Source organism: Hippocampus comes, unplaced genomic scaffold (genome assembly GCF_001891065.2).
Source record: "Hippocampus comes isolate QL1 unplaced genomic scaffold, H_comes_QL1_v1.1 scaffold322, whole genome shotgun sequence".
NCBI lineage: Eukaryota > Metazoa > Chordata > Actinopteri > Syngnathiformes > Syngnathidae > Hippocampus > Hippocampus comes.
In genome coordinates this window covers 1,910,788-1,924,514 of record NW_017805137.1, presented here as the reverse complement: position 1 = coordinate 1,924,514, position 13,727 = coordinate 1,910,788, and the positions used below count along the sequence as shown (strand labels likewise).

Sequence of the window (13,727 nt, the reverse complement as noted above, 5' to 3'; positions counted from 1 at the left end):
GCAGTCTACATCTCTACTTTGTGTGTGTGTGTGTGTGTGTGTGTGTGTGTGTGTGTGTGTGTGTGTGTGTGTGTGTGTAAAGAGACATGCGGCACACAGATGCCACTTTAATTAGCCTGGTTTCATTTTGTGTCTGTGGTGTTTAATGTGCCTAGACAAAATAACTTTGTCTGTGGCTTTACTGTAGTTTCCGCAAGTGAAGAGTTCCCCCCCCCCCTTTTACGAGCTCGAGACACTGTAAGATGACACAGCACAGCATAAGAGCGACGTAGCCTGCTGCGATAGGAGTGTGCCTCTTGTTCCACTGACTGCAAATCTATGGCAGCCCCAACTCCATTCTGGCCTCAGCCATCGAAACAAGTGAGACGCAGATGTGCGGAAAATGGAAAATACGAGCAAAGTACAAAGAGCGGAACGATGGCCAGACTGAAGATTTTATGGATTAGTAAAGTGCAATGAAGTGAGGGAAGACGACTGAAGCCAGTTTGGCTCATTAAGCACCACCAAGGGGACTGCTAGTGATTTAAATTTGTTACAAAAATGCTAAACTTTCATTCAAAATAGGCCTCGTGTTCATTTTTCCCTATGCGGACACCAGTGAGTCAACGCGTGACTGCCAGCATGATCAAAGCGACGTCTGTTCGGCAAGCGTCATCGTCGCTCGGGTGCAGCATCACGTCTTCCATCCCAGATGCTCAAATGGGAAAAATCAGTGCAGACATGTGGGAAACTTTAATTATTGAGGCCACACATGTATAAAGCAATACCTCAAAGGTGGAACACATTCTGTTTCAGGATGCTGGTTCACCACTGACACAATTTATTCAGTTCCAGTTCGAGTTGTGGCTTGATTGATTTTTGGCTTTGTGTTTGGGGGAATGGGCAAGCTTCATAACGCTGCCACTCGAGTGAAGTGAAAAAAATCGAGCAATTACTGAAAGATAATATAGTGCTGACGCACGTGGTCAAGTAGAGCTGCAATCGCTGATGCACTTTATTCATTGAAAAAGACAAACATCCATACCCACAAACACAAAAGAAGAACATGCAAAAAGTTGTTGTAGGCCACAAAACTCATACCCAGGTGCTCACTTTACTCCTGATGTCACTTATGAAGCCACATCCCTTCAAGGCACACCTCTAATACATGAATACTATAGTATCTGCAGTAAATACATTTTACAAAACTTGTTTTTGTCTGTACATTCCTTTTTATTATGTTTCTGTACAATACAATGCTATTTTTATTTATTGAAAACAAGTAATTCTGGTGTGTGTGTGTGTGTGTGTGTGTGTGTGTGTGTGTGTGTGTGTGTGTGTGTGTGTGTGTGTGTGTGTGTGTGTGTGTGTGTGTGTGTGTGTGTGTGTGTAAAACAGTGAGCTGGAGTTCACCGGCGAGTGTGTATACTTTGGCTCGCATTTGGCCATCTTCCACGTCGCTCAGCATTCTGGTTGTCATCTTCTTGCCGGCAAGTGTATGCAAAACGATGGGCTGGATCTACTCAGCGAGTGCGTGCCTCACAGTAGGCTGCATCTCGCTCGCGAGTGTGTGGATTCCGGTCAGCTTTTGGCCATCTCCTCCTCTGCATTGCTCAGAAGGCGTTCCGTTCAATGATAACTTCCAGTTGTTCTCGGAAGTACACTACAGATGTTTTATTCATCAAGTGACAGTGTATCACTTTTTTCTTGACTACCTCTGGTGATGTACCTTCACAATAAGATCATTGGGAAGTTTAAATATTACAGCAGCCATAGCTTTCTGTCTCGAAGTGCACCATCAAAAAGGCTTGTCAGTGTAGGTGCGACATTGTGACACAGCTGGCTAGCCAGCAGGAAGCTGCTCTGGTTGTAGAGTAAGCCATTTTAAACTAAAAAGAAAAACTTTCATAGGTCGAGGCATAAGTTTGGTTTGGATGCAGATGTTCTCTGCAGAAGGTGTGTGTGTGTGTGTGTGTGCGTGTGCGTGCGCGTGCGCGTGCGTGTGCGTGGGTGGGTGGGTGTGGGTGTAAATGGGCTTTCTCTTGTATTGCTCATTTCTACCTTCAAGGTACTCAAAGCACTTGAGTCTTCATTCAACTACTGATGATGCAGCATCAGGAGCAACTAGGGGTGGAGCATCTTGTTCAGTGAAACTTCAACATTGTCACAGGGGCTCAAAATGGACCATAGAATCTTCGCGTTGGGCGATGAGCACTCTGCCACTTGAGCCATGCTACTGTGTGTCTCTGTATCTTGGAAGTAGCGTTTTTCTTTGTTGTTGTCCATTGTCACCGCAACATTGACTGGTGGTATGTTACTCTACTGTGTACCTGTGTGTTTTTGTGTTGACATGTTAGCGTGTATGTGTATATAGTATTGCAGTTGTATATACACAGTTGGCCTCATGTGACTCGCTGTGTGTGCCTTGTGTTAAATGGTGTAATAACTTGCATGTGGTCTCTTCCCCAGACATGGGACACGGTGTGCAGGAGAAGTGGCTGCGTCAGCAAACAACTCGCACTGCATTGTCGGAATTGCCTACAACGCCAGAATAGGAGGTGGGCCTAATAGGGTTTCATATATTTGAATCTCATATTTGCTTTATTCAGCAGAGAGATGTCCACAATTTTGACGAAGATATTTTACACCACGGTTGTAGTGAGCAAAATGAGGACGTTATCATTAAAAGGTTGTGTCAGTAATATATTATACAGGTAGGTGCAAGTCTCAAATCTTAACCTTGAATTTTCAAGTAAGTTCCAAGTTACTGTGGCAAATCTCAAGCAATTCAAGCCGAGTCCTGACTACATTTCAAGGAATTCGAGTCAGTTCCTCACTTGGGTAAAGCAGGTCATAAGTCAAATCATACAGTCCTGCTGAGTCACACCATATGTATACTATAAACCGTACATAAATGTATCTTTAGCAATATAGTGTATATGTTTGTAGTCACAAGCATTTGTTTGGGTTTGTTTGTTTGCTTTCCTGGTGTCAAATAAAATTGGATCTGTGGCTAACCCGACTAATGGAGAATTACGTTATATTGTAAACATTATCCATGGCATAAAAATAAAGCCACCCCGAATTTATGTAACACATTTTAGAAATAATCATTGAGCAGTAAATATGAAAATGGTCCTCTGTTGTTTGAAAATTATAAACATTTTGTTTCTTATGCTTTGGTGACCATACGAAGACATTTACATCGTGCTTAACTAATGTAATGCACTGTCTAAAAATGTTATTGTGGTTTATCGATAACCCGTTTCATCCCTCGCGTTGCGTTGTTCGATGCGTCAGGTGTGCGTATGCTGGATGGGGACGTGACGGACATGGTGGAGGCCAAGTCGCTGAGCTTGCAGCCGCAACATATTGACATCTACAGTGCCAGCTGGGGGCCCGATGATGATGGCAAGACGGTAGATGGACCCGCAGCTCTGGCCAGGCAGGCCTTTGAGAATGGCATCCGCATGGTGAGGAAATGTTTTTTGCAAGACCAAATAATGAAATATATGAAAAGTGCAGCAGTATTAGAAACATGCATCGAATATCTGGGAAAAATATGCTAACATAAGAAAAAAAAATCGAATACAGCGGTAGTTTGACTTTGGGTATAATAAGTGTATTGCGTTGTACTGTACATACTGTGGTAGTCCAGGGTTGGATTGTGTGCCTTTTAAGAGCTGGGGCCTTGTCTCTGGCATTAGTAGGTAGAGCTACTTGGCCACATCGTGTGGTGTGGGTTGAGTCTGACAGCAGCTCTTTGCAAGTGTTCTCAGTTTCTTTTTTTTTTGTGTTTGACCCGTTCAATAAACGGACAAAGAAGATGTATGTATTGCATGTGCTCAAGAATGTTGACATAGTATACATAAATCTGTGCAAAGGCAAGAGAGATTCACGCAGTGCTTCTTGAACGACTGAGTCCGGTGTTAATGCTGTTTGCCACAACTCCCCACATGCCGGTTTAGTGCCGCAAGCGCATTATCTGGAAAAAGACCTAATGTTCCCCCTGCTCACAGCCATGAGGACTGGTGGACATGTCTCCTCCTTGCTCAACTTTCTTTCCCAGCATGACATCCCAGTCTCTTCTTCCTCAGCTCACAGGGAATGTCAGGTCACACTCCAGGAGCCGTTGTAGTGTTAGCAAGGAGTGCTAACAGCTGATCCTGACTGTCAACAAAAGAACCATGGCTCGTGCTTCACGCTAGTACAGATTGTGCATCCATGTTTAAAAAGTAGAAGAAGCACACTGAGATTCTGAAATACAAACAAAGGCACAAGGTAAAAAAAAAAAAGAGAAGCCCAAAGTACGCTGCAGTTGCTGAAACATGTTGCCGCTCTCATAGCACTTGTGATCAAAGATTATTATTATTAAGATTATCATGATTAGACTGCTGGTTACATGCTTTGTGTTGCCACGTTGGTTAGCAACAGTTAAAATGGGCTTGGCAGTTAACTCTTAAATGTTTCTACCTCAACAGTAGCACCTTGTAAGACCTCAAAATCTCAATTACCCCAGTAATCAAAATTTCAACATGGGTTGGCGTTACTTCTCTCTATTTACTTCTTTTTTCATGTTGCGTCATCATCCAGGGAGGATGAAAAAGAACACTAATATTTTTACAAATTAAGGACCATAAAGTAAGCTATTCTTTATTTAGAAAGAGAATAAAAGTAGAAAGCTATCAGAAATATAAATACTGAAATATAGTACGGGTACCTGAAAAAGCCACATAACTACAGTATAGTACTGTAGCAAAGTATTTGTTCTTCCCACCACTGCTAAAAGAAATAGGGCAAATATTTAATGTTCCATATTTTGCTTCTATAAATATTCACCAATTTTCTGGAAACTGTGTGAAATAAAATTATATATTGTATAGCACTTTTCCACCTTTCGGGCACTCAAAGCGCTTTAACAGTCATTCCTCATTCACTTACTCATGACACAGCATCAGAAGCAAGTGGGGGTTCAGTATCGTGCGAAAGAACACAATGATGCATGGTCATAGGGATTCAGGATTGAACCCAAAACCTTTGGGTTGGGATACGAACAGCCTACCACAATATCATGCCACGTCACACTCACCGTGTGAAAGGGTTAGTGCGGGTCTGTAGTCCTTATCATTCTGCCATCTTTTGCTCTGTTGACAGACAAACGGCACGGGGGAAAAAAATTGAAGAAAAATGCCTAACAATGTAAAATGGCTATGTGTATTGCCGGATCTTGGATCACTTGAGTTAGAGTTGAAAAGAGAATTTCAAATGAAACATGGAGACGATGTTGAATATGGTTTGCGTAATAAATAATGCAAAACAGATGCAAAAGCTTGTCATTAAGAGTCATCTATTATTCACAGGGAAATTAAGGAAAATGTTGAAGATTGCCTGAAGTGTTAACACAAGTGGGAAGAAATCATTAGTTAAGTATTTCTTGCCAAATCCTGCAAACAAACCTTAAAGGGGCCATATTCTGTGGTTGGGAGTTTAAATCTGGGCGGTGGCCTTCTTGTGTGGAGTTTGCATGTTCTCCCCGTTCTCACGTGGGTTTTCTCCAGATACTCTGGTTTCCTCCAACTTTCCAACTACATGTGTGTTAGGTTTGTTTAACACTCTAAATTGTACTTAAGCGTGAAGGTGAGTGGGAATGCTTGTTTGTCCATACCATCATGTTCCCAAACATTGGTTAGCCTCGAGAAGATGGATGGATGGGTGGATTGATACAAAGTTCAGTATTAGCGGAATGCCCACCTCTGGTATTTGCATTTGACAATGTGTCTGCTGCATGCATCACATGCATGGATCAACTCCACTAATTAACAAGTGGAATTTTGTGTCTCGGTGGCAAAGTGCTTTATCCATGTGTGAAAATACAATCCTCGCGTTTATTGTCTTTCTGTGGGTTCACTTTTTGCACACTTTGGGCAAGGCTAAAAAAATTGTGCTTTGATTCTTGGCTTATTTTATGAGAAAGACATCTTGGGACTGTTTTAAGTGATGAAGAATGCATACTGTCTCCTTTTAATGTAACAATGCTTGCAAATCTCAATGTCTTGGCATATCCAAGAAATAATGTAAGCAGCACAGATGGCAAGTACACATTCTCTGTATCCATCCATCCATTTTCTAACCCGCTAATCCTCACGAGGGTCGCGGGCATGCTCGAGCCGATCCCAGCTGTTTTTGGGCGGTAGGTGGGGTGCACCCCGAAATGGTTGCCAGCCAATTACAGGGCCCCCCTAGACAAACAACGATCCGCACTCACACTTACACCTAGGGACAATTTGGAGTGTTCCATTAACCTGCCATGCATGTTTTTGGAATGTGGGAGGAAACCGAAGTACCCACACAGGCACGGGGAGAACATGCAAACTCCACACAGGAAACCTGGAGCCAGAATCGAACCTTTCACCTATGCACTCTGAGGTGGATGTGCTAACCATTTGACCCACCGTGCTGCCCGGATAATCGATAGTTAAGTAAAAGTACAAGTACTTGTGCAAAGAAAAACTGGTAAAAGTAGAAGTACTAATTCAACTCCATTACTTAAATCAAAGTAAAAAAAGTACACTGTCTGAAATGTATTTAAGTACAAAGTACTTGTATACACACACACACACACACACACACACACACACACACACACACACACACACACGTGTGTACGTGTATGTGTATGTATGTGTATTACCAAACTGGCTAGCATTGGCGTAGGCTTTTATGCTTTCGAAATCAGTTCCTGAAGCTTTGCTCATGTTTGATTATTTTGAATGCCAGAAGCTCTCGATTTTTAAGATGCAATCCTTCTTGGCACAGACACAACATCAAACAATTCTCTTAAATCAGGCCACAGATGGGGAACACTCTGTTGCGACTTTGTTGTTGGTTTATGTTGCTTGATGTTTCCCCTGTGCGTGTTTTTTTTCCACCTCATAGGACCTTATTTAATCAAGATCCCAAATGTGTTTGACTTTATATTCTCAATGTACGTATTTTTGTTGTGTCATGTCCAAAAGTAAAAGGCCAATTTTGACAAAGTAAGGAGTACCGTGTTTTTAAATGTAGGGTGTGAAAATAAAGTTGCCAGAAAAAATAAACACTTTCGTACAAATGACTGAAAAGTACTGCAACCAGACATCTATTTGCTATTTCCCTCAACTGATTGTCAGAGACTCTTTTTTTTTTTTGTCTCATAAAAAAATAAAAAATTGAACATTATTTGAACAGCATTTCTTCCAGAGGTGACTCAATAATATATTTTGAGCATTACGGCTGAATTATTTGTTAAACCTACAGGACGTCTTGCCAGCGATAGTTGCAGACCTCATGAAAAATGCATCCCGCTAACAACAAGCAATGCAAAAACAATCTACATTGTTGCCCCCCCTTCCAAACCTCACTGGAGAGTTCTTTCACTTTCAGATACCACAAACTGTTCCCCGGGGCCTTAAATAGACCCCTGCTCCAGTGTGTCCTACTAACAGTGTCTATTTGTTCTGTCCACGACTGTAATGGGAGGAATGCAGAGAAAAATTCATGTTTGTGTGTATGTATATGACAAATGAAGATGATTCTTCTTTTTCTTGATCGCTATTGAGCCACGCAGCCAGTAACTTACCTCTGAGCAGCTCTAAAACAATCCCTAAAAAGTGAATGATGAGTAAGCAAGCAGCCTTTGTTTTTTTGTTTTTTTTTTTTTATCCCCCATTCCTAGGGGAGGAAGGGCCGGGGCTCGATCTTCGTGTGGGCCTCAGGCAACGGCGGCCGAAGCCGCGACCACTGTTCCTGCGATGGCTACACCAACTCCATCTACACCATCTCCATCTCCAGCACGGCTGAGAGCGGGCGCAAGCCCTGGTACCTGGAGGAGTGCTCATCCACGCTCACCACCACCTACAGCAGTGGCGAGAACTACGACCGGAAAATTGTAAGCTCGAACCTTGGGCTGGAGGGGTAATGAGGGGCTTTGAAGTCCACCCACTTAGACTTGGTTGTGCACCAAGTTCACCGAAGTGGATTGAATTATTTTTTTTCCCCAAAAGGTTGAAGGTTAAACTCCCTGAATTGTAGCTCAAAGCTTTAGTCGGAAAAGCTTTGGACCAAAAGGTATTTTTTACTCCACTTGGCTTGACCCACTTCCACCTCATCGTAACCACGGTCCAAAGGGATGAAAAATGCAAGTTAGCCAATGTTAGCTACTTAGTCTGGCACAGTCCCGCTACATTCCTCACACTGATGCTGCAAGCGGACACACACAGTAACCCGGTTGCTTTATACAAATGAGCCATTTTTGCGTGTCACTCTAATCTACTCGAAAGACATTCTGTGCTGCAGCACATTTTTAGTGCTTGTGTGTTTGTGTTGGGATAATCCCTCCAAGTTTTCAGTCCAGCAAAGGTCCTTTGATCAGGGCTCAGACGAGGGGCTAGCCAAACTTTCTCTTGGCTCGCACTCTGCCTTGCTCTAGAAGTCCATATGATTTGGCCAAAGCAGACCATAATCCAACTACAATGAACCCTCGCTTTTCATGGAGGTTAAGGACCAAGACCTGCTGTGAATCGTAACATCCACACTCAGCACTGCATGCAGTGCAGCCAAGGCAGCCATTTATTTCTCACACAAATTAGTTTGATTTAATAACAATTAAGCCCTGAAAATTTGAGCTCTTCAAGGCCGTATCTCACTGAGTAACGAAAGTTTGCAAGTGTTTGCGCTCATAGTGAAGATTGTTTTTCTTCGGGGATCGGTCAAGGTTCTAAATGGTCACAAAATGTTTGCCAACAATTTAAATGGTCTCAAGCAGTTCAAAATTTGACGGCGACAAGAAAATCTGTTTGCAACCATTAAAACTGTTTGGGGAATGTATGGCGGACATCTTTGCAACTGTTTGCAACAGTGAACAAGCCCTGTCCCAAAAGAAACATTTGCCATGTGTGCACACACTTGGAAACCTTCACCTCTCAATGAGACTGGCTTAGGTGTAGAATTTTTTTTTTCTTTCCAAAATATGCTCCAAATGTAAACCCTTGGTGCCTGACACACACTCATACCTTGGAAGAGCCCTTATCTTGACCGTAATTTCTGTCTTCACATGACCAAAGAGGCGAAGTGAGCCTCATCTGAGAACCACAAATCATTGAGAAATTCCGGGTAGACATGATTATTTTGTTATTATTATTATTATTTTTTTTTAAATCACAAAACCAACAACATGACAACTATTATGTTTAATCTGAATTTTGTAAGGCTACATACAAATTTAGGTCCATGATCAGAATTGCCTCAGTGATTCCCGGGGAATGTCTCGCTCCGAATTGACTTCTTAAGGCTTTAAGTGACTCAATCCTTGACAGCATAAACACTCACAGCTGCCTTAACACTCGAACGTCTTCCAGTTTGCACCCCATCAGCTTTAGAGCTCAGGACAATTCCTTTTGTGCTTAACATGCTCACACCACTGTAAATCAAAGCTTGCCCAGAAAACAGTTGAAACTGAACTGCCTTTGAAATTTTGACCTGGTCTGAAAATAGGTCTCCACGCAAAAAGTCCTCGGCTCAATTGTCCAAAGCATTTTCAGAAAAAAGCAACCGATGATTCCTTTTGTTATCCCTTCCTTTCAAATAATCTGAAAAATGAGATTGAAAATCATTATTAGCAACAATTTTATCAGCTGTATTTTGGGTTGCAGTCATTGTATTTTTTGCTGTCCAGCAGGCCAGCTATCAACTGGTCGCCGTGGCTAGCTACTATTTACCATCGCGCCTTAGAAAGAGCTCAGTGTTTGGGCGACGTCTTAAAACGTTACAGAAAGAGCACAAACATACACGGACAGGTGTGAATATGTGCACTTTGCAGCAAATTGTTTGTCATATTCTTCAGAAAAAGTCTCAAGTAGGTGAATTTGTGAATGGTGCTCCCTGACTCGGCAGCAGTTTCCCGTTTTGTTGAACAGTAATTATATGCACATTTGCTGTTCATGAATGACAAATTCACCTATTCAGAGCTATTAATAGAAAAATTCACATATTCTTGTTTTTTTTTTTTTTTTGTTTTTTTTTTTTTTTTGTTTTTTTTTTTTTTTTGTTTTTTTTTTTTTTTTGTTTTTTTTTTTTTTTTGTTTTTTTTTTTTTTTTGTTTTTTTTTTTTTTTTGTGGTCTTTCTGAAAGATCCTAAAATAGCACAGGATGTCTCGGCACAACCACCTCTGCAAGGAGACAGAAAAAATAAATGTTTTTCTGTGTGTATGTTTTTGTGAAATGGAATACCGGTAAGTTGGCTTTCGTTTCTGATTGGCTGTCACGATGCAATTTGGATTTTCAAAACGCAAATGAATGGGCGATCAAGCAAATTTGCGGGTGCTTCGCCACCAATTGTCAAACGTATCCTCCACTCTTCACAGCACGGATTTGTGCTTATTCGGGCAAACGGCGTTGACTATATGTAATTGCGCCACGAGAAATGTGCAACTTGCAGCATTAACTACTAAAGTAGTACAGTATAGTTTGGTATCAGTATCATTTGTTGGTGCATCTCTTCTGAAAGCTTAGCTTGGACTGATGGCTTGAATTCTTTGGTGGTATTGGGTCTAGAGAGTCACTGTATCAAAGATAGAATCTGAGGGTTCAGGTGCATCACCATTGTTTCTCCCTCACCATGCAGATCACAACAGACCTGAGGCACCGTTGCACAGACAGTCACACCGGTACGTCGGCCTCAGCTCCCATGGCTGCCGCCATCATCGCTCTGGCTCTGGAAGCCAAGTAAGATCCACTTAACTGCATCCCTTTCGCTTCATTTCTATTTCACTTTGCTTACATTCTTATGTCTCGCTGATGGAGTGAGGGAGATCATATGCCCGGAAGTCTTGTGTTTGTCACGGCATCCATTTGAGTTGAACGATCCATTCGAACCATGCTTCCGCCAATTGATACTTAGTGTCCAGTCAGCATTTTTCTTGCTGTCCTCAGTCGAAAGTTGTGACAAGGTGAATATAATGGATAATAAGTGGGCTGCATATGAGACTCCATAATCTCCATTTTAGTCACTACCCTCAGTCTCCTCCTGAATGAAATGTCAATTTACCATGACAAACTGCCAATACTGTTATTCAAAATAAATACCACTTGTTGTTGTTTGTAAAGTAACATTAGTGTAAAGTAACATTCGTTTCTCCTGTAGCTCTGCCTTGCTAAAGCAATTTTCATTCTCCTCGTGGATAAAATCTCCTGACTGGAGAATTCAAGAGACTCTCAGTCGCCTTCACTGATGCTCTTTTTTACCGTTTCTTGTTCTGATTTATGCGCTTAATGGGGATATGTTTATTAACAAATTATGAATTGATTAAGCCGGTCCTAGAGGACTTCAATTTTCGCCCGTTGTCACGTGCCTAGCTGCTCAATTAGTTGAGGTCATTTAGTTTAACCCGGATAATCCGCTTTTAATCTCTAGCAGTAGAAAATATTCTGGCTTTCCTGGTATAGCGGACTGGGCACGTACTCTAAGCCTGTTTCCTCAACAAGATTATTGACACACGGACTCTCTGCTCGCCTGCCTTTCCTTCCTCCCCTTATCTTTTTTCTTCTTCTTTTCTTCAAATCCACTTGGATAAACTTGCATGCACATGCAGGAAAGGAAGCATCAATCGCTTTCGACAGATTCTCTGATAATATCAGCTGGTAACTGATGAACCAATGCCAGTGCGGTGAACCAGCTGTGATGCGGTTTCCTTGTAGTGTGAAAGAGCTTTTCAAAGTTTTGCTGAAACGGAAAAGGCCTCGGGCATAGAGATGAGCTGATTACAAGGTCACAATGACCTCACAAAAACATATTTTTGTACTCTAATGGTAGACGCATACATCAAACTACTTCAAACTCTGGGTTCCCTCAGCACAACAGCGGTACGGTGCGACTGAATGAACTTCACGATAAAATAATTATCTCAATATTGTGGCAAGTTGGCAAGATAGAAAAGCTCATTGTAAAAAATGTAAAATGTACAATATACAAAAAATGTACAATGTAAAAACATTGTAAATAAAAATAAAAGCACAAAATTGTGTTTTTGAACATAACAGCAGTGACAAAGTATCTTTTATTTTCAAATGATCCTATTGGCTCAGCGATGCAAAGTATCATGGTCTATGTAGTTCACAATGCTCTGTTCGTCTGATAACGTAATAACACTTGAGGCACTTACTTGCTAACGTACGCATACATTGTGAATTGAGTCGATTTGTGGAGGAACTCGAACAGGTTACGTTCCCCTTCATCCTGCGATTAATGTGGGTCTTAAACAGGTGGCCAAAACACGCAAAATTCATATCAATTTGCATGAATACACTAACCACCAGAGGGTGCTGAAACTGCACAAATGGATAATAACCTGGCCTATTTAAAAGATGTGGTGCTTTTAATATCGTGACATGACGACGACGATATCGTTGCAATTTTAATATCACGATATCACAGATATCGTTCCATCCCTAATGTCAATGTCAGTATAAGTAATTAAATTGTTTTTAGCGTCCTTAATTCGTGATTGCACATGATTCAGGATGATGTGTTGATATTGGTGGCAACAGTTTGCGAGAGCAATATTATTGACTGGCCACAACTACAGTCAGGAAGATGATTCAAGATAGTTGCCACACCAGTATGAAATGTCCATTAATTCTTTAAGGTATGGTTTAATTTGAAATTGCCTTCTCATCGCATGTTACTCTCATGTAAAGTGTTAATGAGTGTTGCTCTGGCTGGCTTAACTGTCTTCCAGACAGTGCATATACTCATAGGTCTGTGTGCACACCAAATAAACAGGTTTGTGAGACGAGGAGTCTTTCACTTCTAATTTTATTATTTTTAATTAATTTAATCAGAATTATTGAACAAAGTAATGGAATGAAAATGTTTTAAACTGTTTGCTTTGCTACCAGTAATTTACTGTTTTTCATTATATACAATAAATCAATTAATTATTTCATGAGATAAAGGAATAAAAAAATCAATTAAAATGAATACATTTGAATGAACCAATTTTAGGACAAAAATAATTAAATTTATGCTTGCCTTCCCTGTGCCCACTTTGCCCATCCTTTCTCTATGCTGTAAGACCTGTACAATTGATAAAGGTGTGATGTGGCAACAATTTGACCCGGAACAGATTATTTGTTGCTAATCTGCATCACAGGAATATTGAGAATGTTTGTCTCCTCGCATCTTAGTTAATCATATTTTTTCTTAACTTAATTACCCGTTACCGTAGCTCTAAGGAAGCCGCATTAAAACCTTCATATTTGTTGCAGCTGCCGCTGCCAGTGGTTTTGTGCGCTTGCTTCGTTAATTACTATTGGGTTGTTTATGAGAGGAAGGCTGTTGTGACCTAGATAACGATGCCATTCCACTCTTAATTAATGACCATAAAACATTTATGGGGCCATCATTACTCTTTGCCAGCTACTCCGCCCCCACCACCCCATTAATATTGATCTTTTGCACTCAAATTCATTTGGCCTTCATGGCATATACTCCCGTTCAGTTAAAGTATACTTAGAATATTTAAAAGGAATATCCATATATATTTTAAACTGTTCCATGACCAAGCTCATACATTAAATCTATTTACTTGTGTATCAAATCAAATTTTTTGAGCGTGGTTCTCAGAGTTGTATGGTTCTCCCCTAAAAAAAAAAAAAAAAAAGAAAAAATTCAATTTCCCCGCTGAAATTAATTGATAAACCATTAATCTGCT

The 13,727-nt window shown here is 41.0% G+C and overlaps 1 protein-coding gene across 4 annotated transcripts in view; it reads left to right on the top strand.

Moving 5' to 3' along the window:
- Positions 1-13,727, top strand: part of pcsk5b (proprotein convertase subtilisin/kexin type 5b) — a 79,968-nt gene that overhangs the window by 24,625 nt on the left and 41,616 nt on the right. For all 4 annotated transcript variants that reach the window (XR_002167950.1, XM_019867041.1, XM_019867043.1 and 1 more), the window contains exons 6-9: positions 2,449-2,537; positions 3,280-3,452; positions 7,694-7,906; positions 10,640-10,740. Coding sequence is in view for 3 of the 4 variants with exons in the window: in XM_019867041.1 (XP_019722600.1) it covers positions 2,449-2,537; positions 3,280-3,452; positions 7,694-7,906; positions 10,640-10,740 (576 nt within the window). In the remaining variant the exon portion in view is untranslated. The remainder of the gene's footprint in view (positions 1-2,448; positions 2,538-3,279; positions 3,453-7,693; positions 7,907-10,639; positions 10,741-13,727) is intronic.